Raw genomic sequence first — 22,574 nt, forward strand, 5'->3', positions numbered from 1 at the left:
TTCCAAAGTATCAAATCAAAATTGCATAAATTTTGCATTTTTGGATGTACACTTTTTGTTGTTTAATTGTGTGACTTTGCCTAACTTAAAGAAAATATTCGTTGAGGTGAGCTCTGTAATCTCTGATTACCTATGTTATAGGTCTGATGGAAAGAGACATACAGATACATTTTACTCCCAAATACATCTTTAATTTAAGTCTTGCAGAAATACATGTATGCACCCATTATATAACTTTTTTTAAATGTCTAAAACTCAGAATGATTTTTCCTTAGCCAAGTGAAGGTGCAGTTATACTTTTACTAAATGTAAATACTAATTCCTTGTAGACCAGTGCTGATTAGGTGCTGATTAGGTATTCAGTCATTAGGTGTGAATATCTTCTGTAATGTCAAATAACTTTTCCCAAGGTCCAATAAACATCAAGATGAGACAATTTCCAGTATCCTGTACTTCCGTGGTTAAACTTCTCAGAAATTAAGGAGGAATAAATAAATAAATAAATGCTTGTCAACAAAACCTTGGTGTTACGTACTCTTTGATGCGGGGAAAAAGAAGGGGTTATTAGGGGTATTGTGTTAGCTACACTAACTATTGTTTAACTGATTCAAAATGTATTTATTTTATGCCCATCCATTGTTCAACTAGGATGAATAGTCTTGCTTGCATCTGTCTTGATTAAATTTACAAAAAAAGGAAACAATTATAATTTGGCTACAAGATGTCTATCAGGTGTGATTAAAGGAAATAAGCTAAATGATATTGTGACATAATATATGATTTTTGTTTTTCAAGTTTTGCTACCAAATGCAAATTAATGCTGGTAATGACATTAAAATTCAAAATACATGTAGAATCTTTTTTTTCATTTGCTATTAACTCTTGTAACATCATTTTAATACACATGCATCTTTATTTTTGCAAATGATTACAATTAAGTAAAATTTGAAACACTTACTATAAGTACATGTATGAATATACATGTATCTGATACAAAGATTAAACATGCCAATCTTTTGTACATATCTCTGTTGGATCATGTTTGTTTGAGATCAGTATCGGGACCAATCAAGTAACACTGTCAGCTAGTGCCGGGGGTATATTTGATATTTTTAATTAATAGTTTGGACAGTTCACCAATAAAAATTCGAGTAAACCCAATGTTTTCCTACTTCCTGATAAAGGTTTATCTTTATTTCATTTTCCACAACCAATAGTCTTGTCACATTTACTTATATACATACATACCCAAATTTTACAGCTCAAATGAGAGAAAGTGTCCAGAATAAAAATTTACTTTTTCCTTGATAATATCTAGGAATCATTAATTAACTTAACATGATAAGTTAGCCTGATCAACACTGACTTAATGGGTATTAAGTCATATCTTAGTCAAGGAGTAAACTGCCAAAGTTGGTTACTAAACTGACTCTTTTTTATTGAACAAAGATTAGGTTTCTTTTTTTAAATTTTTGCAAACTTGAAATTGATACTGTGAAAAGTTTTTTTTTTCAGTTTTAAATTTTTCTATGCACTTTTACCAGTTGAATGAATTCTTTTTTATAAATGCACAGATAACTTACACTAACTAAAATAGACAACAAAGACTTTATTTTAATATATTTCAGTGATAATAGAGGTAGCCTTGATACATTTGGTGCATATTGCTATAATAAGCTGACAAAGGAACCCTCTGTGAGAGACATGTGATTAAATTGAATTGCAGAAAATATTTCTCAGGCACGTAGCAACGGGGGGGGGGCTACCCCTCCCCCCCACTTTTTTACACAACGTTACTTATACTATAGGCGTCGGAACCGGGGGGGGGGCTAGGAGGATTTAGCCCTCCACTTTTTTTGCAAACATATACATAATGTAGGCATTGAAAATTGGGGTTTACCTTTTTTTGTAGGTTTAGCCCCCCCCTTTCAGTTTTCTTCCGACGCCCATGATTAAGATAGGCTCATTTTATAATTCATATTTTTTCGTTTTTGCCGTTTAGTTGGTCCCTTCACAATACAGAAAATGAAAGTGAAAGATAATCGATTATGGTATACTTAACGTGTTATGATAGTAGATTAACAAGAATTCACACATTTAATCTTCTAGTTTCTTGGCAATTATCAGACAGTTTATGATTTATTATGGTAGTATCATGAGTATGCGATGTGTGCTTTGTGAGATCAGACTCAACATTTATTTTAGAATTTCTGTTAATTTTATTTTTTGTTCCTAGAAAAAATCTTATTTGATATGTCTTCATTTTAAAGTGCAATATGTATTGTATTGTTAATTATTGTATATCTGTTTTTTTTTTTTAATAAAGTTTTATCTAAAAAGACGACGAATTTCTTTGAGCTGAATATTAAGGTATGGTTGACTTTATTTATACAGAACATCTCGGCTTTCTTTGATGAATCATGTTAGCAGAAACGCCGTCATCCCCCATAGATAGAAACGTAACCCACCAATCTTGAATGCCTAAATAGTCATGATTGATTATATGACCTAGAATAGAATTTAATGACAGTAATCATACAACATAAATTTAGACATGACCTTGACATGTTAATCTACTGATAAGGGAATATGACACGTATTTCTCAGTAGTAGCAAGTTTTAAATTTTATCAGAAGTTCCAGGAGCACTGAAACTATATACAGTTGAAACTGAAACTTACTATTGAACAACTATGCCCAAGTTTTCAAGGCAATATTCTGATATTTTTACACAGCGATAATTTTTAAAAACAAAACAAAACTAAAAACATGAAAAAAAACTTTCAGAAGGACTGGAAAATAAAGCACTAGGTAGTATTTGCACAGACACTTGTTTCGGTTAACACATACTACAGTGTACAGTTATACTGTGGGAGGGAAGGTTACGGGAAAAAGTGCCTGTGAATATTCGAGAAGTACAGTTAATCGGATGATACAAAAATCCTCCAGGGAATTGTTAAAAAAAAAAAGTTGAAAACACACTCATTTATATATCCAACTGGATCGTAATTTGTCTGACTTGTTTCATACCATTGTTAGACCTTTACTTTCACACAGAGTTTGACTACAAAATGTTCCGTCTACATGATTAATAAATAGAGCTAACGGCGAGTATGACAGGTCAGCAGGGAATGCTTACTCTTCCTATAGGCACATGATCCCACTTCTAGAATTTCTAAGGATTCATGATTGCGCCCTCTTCACATGTTTGTACTATTTTTTTCTTTAGATCGGTATTTGTTCGTTATCTTCATCCTTTTCATTCGTTCTATGGATTTATTTAAGACCAGACTTACTGCATTATAAACAACTGTTTCTACAATAAAAGAAGAACTAGATGCATGCTTTGCAGTGACCATCTGCAAAGTTACTAGTATGTCGCTAAAACATTCTGATTCTACACATACGACGTTGATATTCAAAAGATGCTTTTTATATATAGTTTCTTTGACATTGTATTTTTTCGGAGATCAGTTTTTCCAACATTCTGCTGGAATACGAGTACATGTATGAAACATAGTTATTCAAAGACATTTACATGAAAAAAAAAAAGTCTTTTGCTGTGAAATTCAATTCGAGCAACATCGAACCATCGATAACATTTTATCAAATAATAGTTTTCAGTTTAATTCCTACGTTGATTTCAATAAACCACATTGAACTCAAAATACTAGAGCATAGTCTATGGTCGATACAAAGACCATATTTCCAGTTGGTTCAATTGACGTACGTAAACAGATTTCTCTCAGGCAAATTAAATTTAAAATTAAATTAAAATAGACTATTAATTGTTCCATTCACTAGATCACGACAAGAAGCACTTATTGAGTTTGATCGTTTTCCAGGAATGCTTGCTCCTCAATGGCACCTGATCCCATCTCTCTTTTCAGAGGTCCATGGTTTGCTCAGGATTTATATTGTTTAATTGGATTTTGGATGAACACTGTTTCTTTATCATTAAATTTCGTGATAGAATTTACAAAAATCCTTTATTTTACAAAGTTTACAATAATTTTTTGGTGTGGGCACGGTATAACTGAAACTTGAGAAGTATATTTTTTTATTTACTTAATTTCGGGTAATATTTGCTGTATGAGTAAATATCACATTCTCATAAAAGCATGAACTAGGAAGATTTTTTTATCGACTTGAACTTCTTTAATAGGAAATTTACCAGTATTACAGATTTAAAATAGCCTAAGGAGAAATAGTTAAAAGGTTTAATTAAAAGTAGGTCATAAAATCTTTGGTTATAGCTAGGTCGATCAAAAAAAATTAACAACAATTTATCAAGTAATTTCCCGGAATTTATTTGTCAATAATTTGTGGAGGAGTACTCCATTGAATTTCGATAAATAACCTGATAACATATAAAGTTTTCTTAGAAGGATGCAGATTTAACATCGTATCAAACCACAGGTTACTGGATCGCTTTAATCTGACTTTTTAAAAAGTGGGATGTATAAAAAAAAAATATAAATTAATTTTTTCAACAACTCATTTTTTATAAGCGATATGTGTATCAAACTTCGTAGTACATGTACCTTGTATGAAACCTATTGTAATATCACTTTCAAACTACAATTTTTTAACTGCTCATAATTGTTTAAAGGGTAGAGGGGTATATTTGTCAAAGGCAGAAAACAGACACCTTTTTATGTATTTAAATATTTTTTATTGATTTATTCATTTTTGTTGCAAGAACTTATTCAGGAATTATTTCGTTGAAATTCAAAATAACGACCCAGTTTAGAGAAGCTAATTGGGCACATTCCCTAATAGAGGAAGTATCACGCTAAAACGGAATCGTAACTCTTTAACATTATCAAAAACATCTCCACAAATGGGTATATTTTTTCCCAATTATTATATGCGTTTCCTTTTTTTTTTTTAAAAAAAGACTTAGTTTAAGGATATTTTTACGCAGAGTACACTTAGTATATGTACGCATAAAACTGCCAAGTTTACCTCTACTTCACCATGAAATACAGAAATGAAATACTGTTATTTTACAGACTTCTTAGAAAGCTCTTATAGGTGCTAAACATGTGAATAAACATGTGAATAATTTGTGCACTTAAGAGTTGTATAGTCCATCACCGACACATACAGCATATCTATTTATTTTATGTAATTTTTAACTTTTATCCTCGGGTACCCCACCTCCTTTCAAGATCGATGCTACGTTACTGCGATTTAAATGCATTGCTGAATTGCATAAAGTAAGATGGTAAAAATAGGGGTTGATCAAAAGAAAAAAAAGGTTGCTTAAACACATTTTTTATGAAATTAGCCTTATTTTTCATGATCATCTACAGTGTAACCTATGCGTTTGAATCTTTACTGAAATTCAATGCAACACCCACCACCCCCATTCAAATGCACAATCATGTAGCCTAATTTTACCGTGTAACCAGTTGAGTTGAATCTAAAAAAAACGAATTTCAATTTTTAAGAGAGAATATGGGAAATCGTTTTAATTTTATGTACATGAAATTAAGATATTTACCTTATTTTTACGGGAGAAGACTGTAAATTACAAATAAATTAACATGCTTTTGACACTTAGGTTTTTCAAAAAGACAATAAATTCTTATCTTATTTTCAAATTCTAATTTAATTTTTTTTTCAAGGAAATACCTTCATTAAAATGTGAAGAGTATTTTTAAATACTAGTAGTATACATATACTGCGCATGTATATCAAATAAACAAATAAACTTCCAGTTATGTTAATTTGGGTGTAAAATTCAACTTAAGAAGTAAAAATAAACAGTAAATTCAGATACTGTAATTTTACACTCTGAATGCATACCACAAACATTAATGATTAGACATTGTGGGCTGATTTCCAGTTAGTAAAACCTTTGCAGCTTTTCACCGACTTCACATCTGGCGTAGATATATTTACATGTAGTCTAGTATCGAACACACTTTTTTATGCGCAGATCACATGTTTATCTTATTGAATCATTGAATCAAGTCAGTGAGGCATTATGTAAAGGCTGTTAATTTCGAACAATTTCCCTGATTCATGTGTTTATATGGGAGAACTGGTGTTGTTTTGAACATGTATTTTTTTTTTTAATGAATCAAAAGGACTGGAAACAAAGTCTTTTAATTTACGAGTTCCTCTAATCCTCTTCTTAAATATAACTATATGTCATGCAATTGGAATACATTTAGTACATAGAAATATAAATTCAAAAAGTTATACAAGCATTTAAAATCTAACGGATTCATCAATAAATTTATGCACTTGTATTAGTTTATACATGCAAACTGTGTTCTTTCTGATAAATTTTATTTCCTAAGTAAAATGTGTAAACCTCGCCATATTGCACATTTTATTTAACAACAATCAATAAAATAAAACATGTGAGAAAAGACAGTGTGTATGCCTGGTATTAGTTTTTCATTGCAATCTAATTGCTGGCTTAAAGGGGGAAATCTTGAACTAAATAAGAAGAAAGGTTTGATAAAATCGCCAACAAGAAACCTTCCGATCCCAATGTTACTCAAATTTTAACGACAAAATTCCAAGAAATTATCTTTCATAATCAGACTTAACCTTATATTAAAACACGCAATATAATATGTTACACTTGAAATCGAACTTCATCTATAGTTTTAGATTCGAGAGTGTATTCAATCAAAAGAATTCAAACAAATGACATATTTTATTAAAACATTAGAATGTAAAACACATCAACAGAATATATGGCAACAGGCTAATATATTGATTGAGAAAAAATATAGACCAATTGCTGAGATTTGCATGAAATGAAGTGTGATATAGTTTAACCCTAGAGAGAAAATTGGGGAAATCGTTTAACAGCGTATCTATCATAAAATTCGATTTTGAAAGTGGGGTGGGGGGAGGGGGGGGGGGAGCCAGACAAAAATATTATTTCAAACCTTGGGAAAATAAATGTCATCCTGTTGTTTGCTTTTTCTTTTTTTAAAACAAGAGACCCACGGGCCTTATAGGTCGAGTATCATGTAACAACTTTCCAACAATTGAATTGGTTTGTGTTTTAAACGAAAGACCATATGAAATTCACAATTTTGAAAGAGGGGACATTGCTTATGATAACATAACTATACACTTGGCATGCTTACTGTAGTTACTTAATACCCAGAGGTAGATCAGAGTAACCAAAGAGAACATGCATTTTTATAATAGTTGTGCACCATTAACCCTGGGGCCACATAATGTATTTCAAAATTTTGAAATTTTATCATGAATTATTTCATCATAATTTATTTTCAGACTATATAACCCCTCACTCCTCCAGTACCTCTGACCCAGGGGCCCTGAAATTAAGGATAAATTTTAGAAGAAACACCTTTCTTCATTATAAATACATGTATGTACTTATATTATATTTATTTTATAAAATTTGAACATTCGCCCCCCCCCCTTTCAAATACGATGCTACGTTACTGAGATTTAAATGTATTGCTGAGATAAAATAAGCTGATAAAAGACATGGGTTGATCAAAAGAAAAAAGAAGATTTTTAAGGCTGCTTAACACATTTAAATGTATTGCTAATCTTTACTTAAATTTAATGCAAAAACGTTTTAAAAATATTACTCCCTCTCCGCTTCAAATATGCATGTAAATTAAGCTGATAAAAGACAAAAGTTTTGAAACTGGCTTAAACATTAGTTAAATAAAAGATAAAAAAAGAAGAATTTTAAGCCATTAATGCTTCGAAACACATTTCCTGATGAAAAATCAGCCGTCGCCCACGTTAATCTTTTTTTTAATTATAATCCGTTTTAATCTTTACTAAAATTTAATGCAAAAACGTTAAAAAAAATTACTCCCTCTCCGTCTCAAATATGCATGTAAATTGAAAGTTTACCGAGTAACAAGTAGAATCGAAAGAAAACGAATTTGGAAGAAAGAAAATGGGGAAATGGTTTTAATTCTATGTAGATGTGTTTTCCTTATTTTTACGGTGGAAAGACGGTAAATTACAACTATGTTAACATTCTTTTGATATTAAGTTTATTTTTAAAAAGACTATATTAATTCTTATTTACTTTTCAATTTTAATTTCAATTTTTTTTAGGAAATGCCTTCATTAAAATTTGAATGAGTATTTGTTAAATACTGTATACATATACATTTCAAATTACCGGTAACTTCCACTTATGGTAATTTGGGTATAAAATTCAACGTAAGAAATAAAAATAAAACTTCCAGTTATGGTAATTTGGGTAAGAAATAAAAATAAACAATTAAGTCGGATACTGTAACTTTACACTCTTTATGCTTACCCCAAACATCAATGATTAGACATTGTATAGGATGTTTTCCATTTCGTTAAAAAAAATTCACAGTTTTTCAGCATTTTCGCTAGCCAAAGGTTTCCGATCCGTTACTTACTCTACAACTAGGTATCGGATCGGAAACCCTTGGCTAGCGAAGATGGTTTTTCACCGACTTCAGATTTAGACTAGAAATATTTAGCCTAATATAGATATATTTAGTCTAGTATAGAACACACTTATGTATGTACAGATCTCGTTACGTAGTATACGATCTTTTTCGGTCACTGAATCCAGTCATTTAGGCAATTTCTAAAGGCTGTTAATTTCGAACAATTTTTCTAAATCATTTGTTTATATAGCTGAACTTGTGTTCTTTCAAACAAAATTTATTCTAAAATAAAATCTGCAAGTCCTCATGTTGCGGTTTTAATTTTTAAGAAATAAAACATATGGTCAGTCAACACAATGCGTATGTTAGTTTTTCATTGCAATCTAATTACTGACTAATAGGGGGAAATCTTTTACTAAATATGAAGAAAAGTCTGTTAAATCGCCAACAAGAAATCCTCTTTTAAAATTTCTGATCCTAATGTTTCTCAAATTTTAACGCAAAAATTCAAGAAATTGTTTTTCACAATCATATAGCTTACCCTTTACCTAATTTTGAGAACACATTGAATGTTACACTTGAAATCGAACTTCATCTATAGTTTAAGATTTGAGATTCGTATTCAATCAAAAGAATTGAAACCAATGGCATTTTGTATGTAATAACATGTAAAGTTTTAAACATTTAAATGTCAAACACATCAACAGAATATGCGGTTAATGTATATTGAGAATGGATATAGATTAATAGCTAAGATTTGCATGAAAATAAACAAATTTAATTAGGTAACCTTAGAAAATAAATAGGGGAAATCGTTCTACTGCGTATCTTTTATAAAATTCTGGGAAATATCATCAATTTCATTACCCTCTTGTTTGCCTCTTTATTGGAATGATTTTTTGAATGATAATAAAAACTACATTTACTTATCAACACTTGTTCTTTTTTTTCTTTTGAGAAGATGCTTAAACGAAGTTGTGATGAGTAAACATGTCTTTTTCAATCCTCTCTCTCTCTCTCTCTCTCTCTCTCTCTCTCTCTCTCTAAACTGTAAATCAACTATTTATTTATTTTAATTTTAAACCTATGTATTTTATGTTTTTTTTTATTTTCGTCTTGGGGTATTCTAATGAATACAATAAAACCGGAAGCCCCATCATCGTTATTGCTGTTGATTTTACACAAGGAACTAATTTAAAAAAAATTAAGTAAGAATTACATATTATTGGTTAATATCTTTATAAAAACTGTCAATAAAGATATCAAATGCCTTTCCAACATAAAAATGCATACATTATGATACATTCTCTTTTTTTTTATTTGTCGATGTTTGTTTAAATAAGGACACTTGAAAATATGATCATTACTTCGTATCCAGAAACGATTATTGGATTACTTGATTCCTTGGATAAATTACATGTAATTGGAACATAAACAGATGCATGAAGAATCTTGTTATATATATATACCAAGATTACCTCCAAATAAACAAACTGAGCAAATAAACTACAACAAACAAAACTATGAGGCCCTGTTTTGGTATTTACTGCCAAAAGGTGATATCACCTTGTATTCAGTTGGTGATCACCTATTCGAATAAATGATATCACCTTTTCGAATTTTGAATAGGTGATATCAACTACTCGAGAAGGTGATATCACTATTCGAATAAGTGATATCACCTATTAAAATAGGTGAAAACACCTCCTTTATTTGAATTGGTGATATCATCTTTTTGAATAAGTGATATCACCTATTCAAATTTTGAATAGGTGATATCACCTGTTTGAAAAGATTATATCACCTATTCAAATAGGTGATATCACCTTTTTGATTTGAATTGGTGATATCACCTATTCGAAAAGGTGATATCCCGTTTTCCTTTTGAATAGGTGATATCACATTCGAATAAGTGATATCACCTATTCGAAAAGGTGATATCCCGTTTTCCTTTTGAATAGGCGATATCACATTCGAATAAGTGATATCACCATTTCAAATTAAATATATAATTTCACTTATTCGAAAAGATGATTTCACCTTATCATTTCTTATAGGTGATACTAGTATTACATATTCGAAAAAGTGATATCACCTATTTGAATATCACTTTTTGGCAGTAAATACCAAAACGGTTCTTCATAAAAAAAAACTCGAAAACATCAGAGGTAAAATCGGGTGTCATGGCCTAACAGTACGAAAAAACGTCAGTCAGCATTTTACTCAATGAAAAATTGTATTTGCGGACAAGGTCGTTGTATCATAGAACTGATAACTTTAAATGAAACTGATGAAATTCTTATTTTAGCAACTTATCTTTCAATAATTTACCTCATTTTAGAAATTGCACATACGTAGAGCATGTTCTTGTGTATCGAATCAACTGAGATATATAAACTACGTATACAGGTAAGGAAGGTACTAGCATATTGCTGCATAAGTAAGGGAAGTTGACGATTTAAAAGTTAAAATCATCAGGTTTGTCATAAAGCTTTTCAAGTAACATATCCAAATATAAAACATAAAATTACGTCAGACTCTGTGGTATCTTTTATCTCAAGCTAACCGGGATATATCGTAACGATGTAAGAATGGAAATAACCATTGTTAATTGATAGTACATGTACATTGTCGATATACCGTATATAAAAGTCGAGTTGAATTCCACAGCAAGAGTTTTTATCTCTTTGCGTATAAGATTTTGGACAAAGCCTGATTCCTATGAATACAAAAATTAATCTGCTACTAGCCGGGCGCAATTGGTACCCATGGGAATTCCAATATATTGTTAGAAGACTCGGTCTCCAAAAACCACATACGTTTTGTCAATTAGAAACTCATTCTTCTTTTTAATATCAACTTCAGAGTACTTGTATGAACAATCTAAATGTTTTAACAAAATAACTTTGCAAATTATACCAATGACAAGCACAGGCACCTGATGATGAATGACAAGGTAAGTAAATTCACATACTATTCTTGCACAATAGGGAACTGTTGCATGATCTTATAAGCTCTGTGTCCTTTATCAAGAATTGGGTCATCAGGAAAAAGAGAGGGAAAGACTGGATTGCATATTTATACATGTATCTATGCTGTATTAAATTTCCTTCGCTTTTTTTAAAAATATCTTTGAATCAATTTGCGTTTTGTAGGTCATTCATCTCGCCGACCCTTTAACCTTTCTGGCATGTGGTCAAGAAACGCAAAGAGGGTCGACTGTTTTCAGAAAACGGATCGAGAGCATCGAATGTTAGTCCACGGTACTTATCATACTTTGGGTCAATATACATGACATTTAAGCCTTATTGTCCAATTAAGTTAAACTTCTAGTCCAGTCAATGAACGACAGGACCCGAAACAAATTGCAAAAGAAGAAATAAATGCATAGAAAGTTTTATTTATGTATTGTTATTAATCTCTAAAAATTCGCCATTGATGAGTTACTGTATAATAATTTTCTGCGAATTATCTAAATTTTTGTTAAACAAAATTCATTATAGCGTAATGTGGCCTCCATATGCAATACAGAATATGACGTCATGATAACAACCAACATGACGACGGAAGATTATCTGCTAAATATTATGTAAATAAAAATATTCTATCTTAATTCAATAACTTTTTTAAAGATATTATTCCTATCTACTTTATTTCGACACGCAGCTATTAAAAGTATTAGAGAAAACTCATTATGTTTCAATGCCTTCATAGCACTAACGCATATCTCCCATAAGGAAACTTACACGTAAATTATTTAAAACATGATACTCATATTCAACATATTAATTAGAATTATGGTTTTACAAAGAAAACCAAAGCTTTGGAAGGGTATTTTGCTCATATGTTGCTGATTGTTTACGTTTTATCGATGTGTTTACCTTGACTCTGTGCAAAATAAAAAAAAGGTACGACAGCTCAGTATAGTCACATTATCCAGGAGTACCCAAACTCCGTCCAAATAAGCGGAAAACGCCCCGCGTTTCTCTTCAAATTATATTTTGATTTCTTTTTTGTTTATTACACAAACTTGAACATTGTTTTTAGTGATATTAACAAAAAGATACTGTGACTTGGCTCATATAATACCACTTAATAGAACGTGTATCACGCCTGTGTCATTTCCCCCAACGTACGCTAACTCCGTCACTAGGGTTCTCTTTTCAATCTTTATTTTCATGATCATTCAAATTCAATATTACAATACATAAAAAACTCAAGAAAATAACAGACCCTAACATTTATATACATCAGTGTCATAGAAATAAAAAAAATATTTAAAAAATACAGAAAAAAAGAATTTTAAAAATGTACAGATATCTATGCCTTTGGTGGGCATTTTCAACATTTTGAGTGGCATTGCTGTGATAGCCAGTGGCACTACACACAAATTTGAACTTGTATGAATAAATTCTTAAAATTTATTTTCTTCTGATGATTAGACGTTGACCAGTTGGAGCCCTCCAAGCAACGATACTTATAACAATTCATCACTTAGCTTGGAGAGTTCTGTGTACAAATGTACATTAAAATTAAAAATTATCTAACATGGTGTAAAAAAGCATTTTTGATATGGCTAGTGAATGGACACCTACAAAACTGGGAAACTTTATCTTTTAGCGAGCACAAAAGACAGAGTTTGAACAACATGTACAGTATGCTTATTTTATTCAAAATATAAGATGTAAAATACCTTTGTTACATAAAAACATCTCCCTCTGTCTCTCTCACTGCAAAAATGGGGGGGATCCAACCACCGGAACCAACAACCCCCACCCCCATCCCTCTGGATCTATCATTGATGTGCAACAAATTTGTAATCTTATTTTGACTTTTTTGTCAGAGATAACCCGAAGGAAAATATCGGTAGAATTCCGCATTGTCAATAATCAATATTTTTTAAAACCATAGACATGAGTATGTTTTAATAATTTTATAAAATTTTCAAATTTTATTTATAGTATGTTGATTTTCTGAATTTTTAAAAATACTTACACTAGTGAAGAATATTTCTTTTATGTACTTTAAACATCGTACCGTATATCCGTCTTCTTGCGTGTCAAAAGTTTTAAAAGAAAATATTTGCGACTTTGAACAAAAGAAAAATGTTGATATATATATATTTACTTTGTATATGTATTTATTTTTTATTGTTTCCTTTTTTTCGGATTAAATCAAACTGATCGCAAAAATATTTAAAAGCACTGATTATACAGTAAATTAAAAATCCCCCCCCCCGAAGATCGAAATAATGACTGTTTGGTTTGAACATATTTTATTGTAATACAATTACAAAGGGTTTGAGCACAAGTACTGAATACTTATAACGCTCTCTCCCAATACATGTAAATTACACATTGATATTGTCACAGTTAAACATGCTATATAAAGGATTCAGAATTTGCAAAAGTAAACAAATTGATGCATTTTGCATACTTATGATAAATATATAAAAGTCGAACAAATTCATATATTAATATTGGTAATGACTGTTTCTGTATATATCCACTAATTTATAGGTTTATAAAGCCCAAACAGATACTAATTTGTAAAATATTGAATTATTTTTTACATTTTCACTCCCATTACAATTCATTCTTCTTTACTACGTAAATCCTTTAAATTTCGCTGTATTTAGACACCTAGTACCAGGTATATAATGTCATTTACTACTTTATAATTATGATAATTATGGTGGTAGTACTCTTATCTTAAATTGAAAGATCTACAAATTTTAACAGCATCATTCAGCCTATATCTGTATCCTATTTTATTGTGAAAACGCCTCAAAACGGTGTATTAATTGTTGAACTTTAAAACACGATACTTTGTTTATGGAGTGCAAAAAGGTCATATCAATATTCTAAATTGTCGAGATTTGAAAAAAAAATATAAAGTTGTAATGAGTTTACTTAAAGTCTGTAAGCTTGTAAACCTACTTCATGTCTTGTTTCATCACATTAGATCAGTTTCAAAGAGCACAGCTTTTATGTATGTCCATCATTTATGTGACATTTTCTCGCGATCGGTGACATCATATGTTATATTTTAAGATCCATAAAAATCACTTTCCCCTTGATATACAAATTGCGACTTTTTCCCCTGCAATAATTACTTAATATATTAATTAAATATAGTGTTAAACATTCTTTTGCAATTTGTTTTAGGTTTTGCAAATTCTGTCGTTCATTGACTGGACTATTAAGTTTCAAACAACAATGAATGGTGCATGTGGTACAGTATTTAAAATTTAGTCGTCATATAGACATATGTAGTTGTGAAAAACAAATATATGATATGGTACATGTACATCAATGAGAGGCATATGCATGTAAACAAAAAATACATGTAACAAGAAACATGCGCAAATTACATTAACCTCTAGTTATTGCTTCTTTACTAATACGGCTGAAAAAAATATCTTCTTGCAAAATTATAATTCTACATATTAAAATATTTTGATAGAAAATTTGAAATTAAATGTAACTCTTGCTATACATGAAGTCGTTAGTTCAATTCACTTTTCTTCACTTTTCCAGATGTTTTATTGTTCTAAGGTTTATGCCTTGATGAAAATTTATAATTGCTAACGTAAGAGTTTTTTTTCATTTAAGATAAAAATCAGTTTAATGCAACCCTTAGCTATGCATCAAACTATTTGAGGATAATTATTCCAAGAATTTTTTTTTTTGGAAAGTGCATTGCCTGCTCTTACAAAAACTGTCAAGAGGCTGATTCAAAACCTGCAGACCTTGCAGTTTTACCGACACTCTTTGTAGGCAGCTGTAGACACTGAATGGCTGATACATGTATATAAATGCCAATCATCGACTTATAGAGCAACATGCTTGTGAAAAGGGCGATTTAAGCGTCCTTTAGCAATATGCATATAATAATACATTGTGTGTAGACATTTGTATATCAATGGAAATTTTATTGACTGAAATTAACAGTTAAAAAATCGCAGAAATTTACAGTAATTTTGTTTAAGACAAGGATCATTGAGTGTGCTTACAAAAGACCGCCAGAGGTGAAACAAACAAAGGTCGTTTTCAAAAAATCGTCTTTTAACTAATAGGTCACTTGTATAATACCAACGGAGACAAGTACAACTGTACTAAGGACAAATATTAACGTTGGTCAATGTCCAAGAACCTAGTTGTCCATTTTCGAAAAAGTGAGATTGACCCAAAGTATTTCGATGATGCGTGTCAAGTTTGTCAGCTTTATCTTTCATTTATTGGATTATATTTCATATGTATTACTACGTTGTATTTTCCCCCTTTTCTAAGAAGCATAAAAATCTACATAGACGTCATGTAAAGAACATATTTAAACCGGTGTGAATATATAAAATCATTAAAATGAATGTTGTTTTTTGTAGAAACCCGGTCGAGACTAATCTACATGTCAAAAACACGTCCCTCCCATCCCGATCTTTAGTTGGTGTAATTGTACAAGAGAAAATTAAACATATCAATGACGAAATTTGTGGTTACTCTTACAGATTATTTAGAAGAACAAATATATTTCTAGGCAGTTCGAAATTTGAAGAAGAGTATGCATGGATGCACTGGAAGAAATTACTCCTTTATTTTTCACAAAGCATTTCTCATCTTATAATGTAATAATGGGTTATTTTTTGTGGAGCGATTATTTTAAGTTTTTTTTCGTTAATGTTCACATGATGAATAAGAGTAATAAATATAATTTATGGAAAAAATGTCAAATAATAAATAATCCCGGGGGTCGAATATTGGGGGGGGGTCCTGTCCACATGTACCTGTGTTCTCATGTTTTCCAAGAGTCTTTAACATGAATACACTTTGTTTTATGTAAGACATTAAAGACAAACATCTGAAAAAGTGCAGTAAATACAAACACGTATGGACGAGATGGGGTGCGTTAGTCTGGCTCCCTGGGTCATCCTTGTCAAGACCTAATACTGCACATGTACACAACGTCAACTCTTGTCTGAGACGTATCCTCCAGATTAGATGGCCCGACAAAATAAGTAGCACCAATCTGTGGCAAAGAACCAACAAATCCCATATAAAAGCAGAAATGATGCAGAGAAGGTGGGGGTGGATAGGGCATACTCTACACAAGCCACATAAGAACATCACAAGGCAAGCCAAGGGACAGGAAACCAGACTAGTGGTGTCCCCTCCCCAGTTTTCTTTAAAAATATCACTGTTTTATAATAAGTATGACTGTGATATTTCTATCATGGGAGAGAAACGTCAAGGACCTGTACATGGGTACTGGAAATTCACATACTGACTTCATTGTTTTCATACTAACAAATACTTGCTATGATCGAACGTTTTTTGCTCATTTATTTATTTTTTTTAAAAAGTTTTCCTCTATATAATCTCCAAGGGTACAAATATATGCATTATTTTGTCCCAATTTTAACGCACTTTGAAATTTTTTTTCAAAGTGCGTAATTTTTTCAAAGTGCGTTGCCACAATGCTATTGTATGCATGTACTAGACAAAGTTTATTGTTTCGAAGTATTTGTCACAAAAATATTCATTACTTGTATATTACCATGGGTGATTAAAAAATTGAAAATAAACTAAATTTCGAAATAGTAAATGTAATCCAAGTTTTGTACTTTTAAAATTTTATTGAATTGTTTTTTAAAAAGACGGAATTGAATTTTATACGACTTAAATATTCAGTCTGTTAAATAAGTCGATTTTTCGACTTGTGCTTGGTTGTAAACAACATAACATCCTCTTGAAGGTCAAGTGGTTTTGTGGCATTCGATATACACAATATTTTGGAAATATACTTGACTTCTGTGTAGCTAGATAAAGTTCCTTTTATGCATAAAAAAGTATAAAAAGATGGCTTCTACGAGTTTTTTTTTTTCTACAACTTAAACCATATAATTAATATATTTTTTATTGCATTAACATTTTCATCATCTTTGCAAATCAAAGGATCGATATCATGTGGGGAAAACAGAAAAGAAAATCTTTAATTATAGAGGAGGAAAATATTTTATTTTATGCAACGGCCGTCAGCAAAGCGTAGAAATTGAACAACCCACGTCCACCAAATTTAAATTTAAATCGTATGCATATACAGTGTATGCACGTGTGTTTCACGAATGTTTTTATTTTCGTGAAAAGATTTATTGCATACTATTTAAATAAGTAAATTTTAACTCTTTTCTCGTAATGAATTTATGAAAATAGTTATATCTTGAAATGATAAAGAACCAGCATGTTCACGTGTGACTGCACGTTTTTTTTCTCTCCTTTTTCATAATAGCAGGGTTTTTTTTTTTTATTTTAATTCATTTCATTTTCTTGGCAATATAATAATTCGTGCGCAACATTGATCAACATCAAAAGAATTTTGATAGTTTTACTCCTATAAGACTCGGGTGACAATTTTTGTTTTTATTTGTCATTAAAATGATGATGGAGATCCCGAGAGAAACATGCAGCTATAGAATATAAACTGGTCCTCTCTTGTATTTAATTGCCTACAGCATGTTATGCCTTTTATGAAACACGCCTCTTTTAAGAAATATTGAATGAAAGTTATTACGCACGACCAAAGAAAAAAAATCGAGCATATGAATAAATAGACACACTTGATTGATGACAGGGTCCCACAGGTGACGCACACTTACTGAATTAAAAAAAAATATATGAAAAAACATTTTGTTGCCTAGAAACAAAACTACAAATCAATATGATTTGTTGCAGAGCTAAGCACAATCTTATGATAAGCATGCGAAATGGTTTTAAGGTCTTTGCACCGAGAAATAAAAGCGAAAGTAGAAGTAGCACTTCCTGAAAATTATTTTCTTTTTTATCAAAGACTTTACTAAATGACAACTGCATTTTAAGAAAATTCCCTACTCTTTTTCATTTTCTTTTCTGGAACTATTTATGCTATCTTTTCCTCCTAAAAAAACACACAATGTCCTTTTCAATTTATATTAATGACATTATTATAGGCTAAAACGCTTTTTAGGAAACAGGCACTTTAAAACCACAATCCATTTCATAAAAGTACATTGTAAGGTTATAACATACGCACTGAATTCCTTCAGACACATCATACGATTTCCGGCAACATTTTCTCAAAGACAGATATTTCAAAAAATGATATTGTTTATATATATATCATCTTTTCTTTTAAACTCTTTTTTAAAAAAAAAAAAAGGTTTTAATACATCAATGCATTTTCAAAACTTTTGAAATTCAAAGTTAGCGAGAACTCATTAAATGTTATTTCCTACGGATGCTAATTATCAGCCGTAACTATAGTGCTATTTGGTGCAACGATTTTCAATGAATACAAATTTATATAATTTTTGACCTTGTGATCGGGTCATAACCAGCTCTGCATATATCTTTCCTTGTCATACGAATTCCTCAATTAAAAAAAGTGTTCATTTACGTACACATCACGTACGGTATTAAAATAGACTTGCTCAAGTCTCTATGTTTTTATTGTTTATTTTTTATAAATAGTTTTACAAATTCTTTGTTCTTATTTGTATTGCTGTCCTCTGCTCTCTGTCATAGTTAAATGTTATCAAAATGCTATCTATGTTTGACATTATCAAAAAGTATGAAAGAGAGCACTAAAACATAGAGACTTGAGCAAGTCTAGGTATGAAAAGTACATAGATTTGTGTCTCTATTAAGCACGATCCCAATTTTGGGAGAGGTAACACACCTAGAAAATAAATGTAAAAATTGGACCTGAAAAAGGGCCTGTTGTGCAAGACAACATCCGGATATCATCCTTACTTCCGGTCCCTCGTCCGTTTGCACTTGGGTGTAAATGACGCAACTTGGCCTGATTTTTCAAAAAGTGATAGACTGATATGCGATCGTCTTTTGAAGAAAGTACGGAAGTTTAACTTGCATTCCATGCACGAGAAAATCTATTGTGACAATGAAAACCGCAAAATTCATGTCGTGTGTGAACTTTGCCAATTACTTACAAGTAGTGAATGCACACACCACCACGCAGTTGATATAAATCTGGCGATAGGAAAGATCACGTCAAATAATCAATACATAAAGGTGTATTTTATGAATTTCGTAAGACGAACAGCTGATGTGTCAATTTCGTGGAAATACAATGTAAATAGGTGCAACTTTAATTCTCAATGAACCCTTTGATGACAATACTTATTAGGAAATTATATTTGCCCAGCATGTCTTAAAAACTTCTCTTTCTCTATATCTCATTATTTAGATCTGACAGTTTTGAAAATTTCGGAAGTTATATTTATCAACTTTGATAAATAACATTTTACTTTTCCAAAATATTTATGTACAGTAATGTTTTGAAATTGTTTAATAAATTGCCGCAAACGTGTCACTCTGTCAGATGAGGTTTAAATAAATGAATGGAATGTATATACAGTAGTTAAATTGTAACTCATCTAAATACTAAATCATAGCTAGCATATATTAAATGCTAAATTGCGTTTGTGAATGGAATATTATATATTGTACGAGTATCCAACAAACACCAACGGCAATTCAATATGGAAATTCTCAATTGAAAAAAAAAATATTTGATCAAAATACTGGATTTTTTTTTCAAATAGTGATATGTCATTTTGCATAAGCAATAAATACACGGCACAGGCTAAATTGTTGTGAATCGATTTTTTTTTTAATTTAAAAAAAAAAAATTAAAGCCCCCTGAAATTCCAAAAACATCGACAAGGAAGTTCTTGCATGCAATTTCGTAGATCCCTGTGGGTCATTTAATTCTTTTTCATTTAAATAAAACCCGAATGAACTAAAATAAATCTCAAATCCTTGGTTAAAACACGAACAAGTACATATGGTCTATTTCAAGTTTCTAGTTTAATTATATCATTTCAACAAGTATGGATTATCAACACAAAAAAGCGTCAATAGCACCCGAATTTATAACATAAATGAAAAAAATCAAATAAATAAATTAAATAAATACTGCTACACAAATATCGAGGTAGTTAGTGTTTTATATGTAACCAATGCATATGAAAAACATTGGAGCTGCCATGGTACACGAACATGTGTATTACCCGGTTATTTTAAGAAATAAGTCAATACAAGTCAATGTATATAAGGATATTCCTTCAGATAGTTCTTGATTGGCTTAGGAACGGGTAATTTATCCACATAATTCAACACTTTTGACCTACTCAGAGTTTTCGGTAAACTTCTATTTATTGATAAACGACACAGTTGTTTTAAATCCACCACACAGTTAGATTTAGGTTTTTGTAATACTATTGGTAAATCCTTTCTTCCCGAGCTTTCTAACCAACGACATACATAACTTCGTCCCATGCTGGTCAAACGCGCATAAAAATCCACCAAACGCACCGCACTGTCAAATTTAGGCATTTTTGCACTAATCCTTTCGTCACTGTCCAATTGAAATTGTCCCTTGTGATAAAGAATCCTAACGCTCGTGGTCCCCCTGGATGTTTTGACACTAAGAGAATATAAGTATTTTGGATCCGAACTGTCCCTTATTAAAAATGTTCCCACTGGTTCCTTTCGTAATAAACTTTTGGCCTCCTGACTTGAGAAATTTTCGTAATACCACCCTGTCTGTAGAAGTGAACAAGTAGTACTAATCTGAATCACCATATCCTTTGCACAGTAATAAGCGGGCTCCCTCTCATCTTCTCGAGCTGTGCTACATTCCTTACACTTTCGAGTGTCTTCATTTTTTCCTATTACGGCCACAGTTTTACTTTCATTTGGTCCACTTGTAAAATTGATTGAAGACAAAACTCCTTCTGCCATTAGACATTTGGATTTGGAATAATCCGCTTGACCACGTAATGGGTCATCGCAAATGGTCATGTTATCTGGCAGCCTTTGGATTTCATTATGGGGCTTGCCATTCATAATAGTTATCTTCATCACCGTTACTATTAACTAAATCGGTTTCATAAACGTCTTCTGTAGTAAAGCTAGCAAGCAAATGACCGTCCATTTCACACAACTCCGTTTATCAAGTATAAATACTGATTTCCAAGTATACACTACTATAATATACAATGTCGACATTATTTCCAGAAATCTGCTTAAAGCTCAGTTCCTAGAAAACGTTAGATATCTATTTATAGATTTAGGTGCTTTCCGCCCTCTCATTCTTGCGATAAAGACCCGCGCAGGTCGATAAGAGATATATACACACATACACAAGTTTACTTTATCAGGAATAGCATTTGTTCAATTTTTAAAAAAAAAGCCTATTGATAAATTGTATTGATTTGATGTGTCATGTTTTATCTGTTGTTTTTTGGGGAAAAAATTTGAATGCATCATTTACGCTACGGTGGATTTACCACTTTCAACCCCCCCCTCCCCGCCCCTCTCAAAAATAAGCCAGAGGAAGATTGTAGGTCCCCTTTTGTGTCGGGAATGGGATATAATACCCCCCCCCCCCCTTTACTCCATCGTGCAAAGGGCATGCCGTGCTTGTAAGTCATGACCAAAGTCATAAAGTAATGCATATATACTGTCTTTTTAGAAACTACATTATTTTCTTTTCTTAAAAACAGAACTTTCTTCACCGTTTTAGCTGGTACGCTCGATCCATTCTCCGAAATCTCCAGCAAGCTTAAGATCTTGATTTTGCGAAAACGTTGTCACCTTGCTATCCAAGTTTAATCCACACTATAAAGGTTAAGTTTTTACCAAGTAGGATTTAGACGTATTCATTTACATGTACCTAGCTGTCGCTGAACTGTAACTAATTAAAACAACCTCTCATTACAAATGATGGATTATTAATTATTTTACAAATTCAAAGGGGATTTTTACGACCACAATACATTTATGTAAACTATTACATTTTGCAGAAAACTGCATTTTTATAAAACTTAAAGACAATATTTTTTCTACTGAATTTAAAATCCCTGTGAAAACATTAATATTGTGATTTTTTCCAACCGCCTTGGAAGTGATTTTTTTTTGTTTATTCACAAATATAGTTCGATAACCATCGTTCAAAGGAACTGAAGACCCCCCCCCCAGCACCACCGCCTGAAAAGGGGGGCCGTTAACGTTATGCGTTCTGTACTCCGCTTTCTCAGAAAAATCTATTTATGTCGTAAAAACTTTCAAATAATATGGTTTATCTAGTCACCAATACTTGAATTTATTATTTAATTTTAACAAGT

The 22,574-nt window shown here is 31.3% G+C and overlaps 2 protein-coding genes across 2 annotated transcripts in view; both read right to left on the reverse strand.

Annotated features, from left to right (window-relative positions):
- LOC134242872 (serine/threonine-protein kinase SBK1-like) overlaps positions 1 to 22,574 on the reverse strand; it is a 444,928-nt gene that overhangs the window by 298,551 nt on the left and 123,803 nt on the right. The gene's annotated exons all lie outside the window — the stretch shown is intronic.
- Positions 20,232 to 21,462, reverse strand: LOC134242867 (suppressor of cytokine signaling 2-like). Its single transcript, XM_062725029.1, has one exon. The coding sequence runs from the start codon at positions 21,307 to 21,309 to the stop codon at positions 20,488 to 20,490; it is 822 nt and encodes a 273-aa protein (XP_062581013.1). The 5' UTR covers positions 21,310 to 21,462; the 3' UTR covers positions 20,232 to 20,487.

This window comes from Saccostrea cucullata, unplaced genomic scaffold (genome assembly GCF_032062105.1).
Source record: "Saccostrea cucullata isolate Sc308-1 unplaced genomic scaffold, CSIRO_AGI_Scuc_v1 ctg191, whole genome shotgun sequence".
NCBI classification, from domain to species: domain Eukaryota; kingdom Metazoa; phylum Mollusca; class Bivalvia; order Ostreida; family Ostreidae; genus Saccostrea; species Saccostrea cuccullata.

Bases quoted from the DNA above. Each gene is read 5' to 3' on its own strand.
- LOC134242867 (XM_062725029.1), bottom strand. From the start codon at position 21,309: ATGAAGATAACTATTATGAATGGCAAGCCCCATAATGAAATCCAAAGG.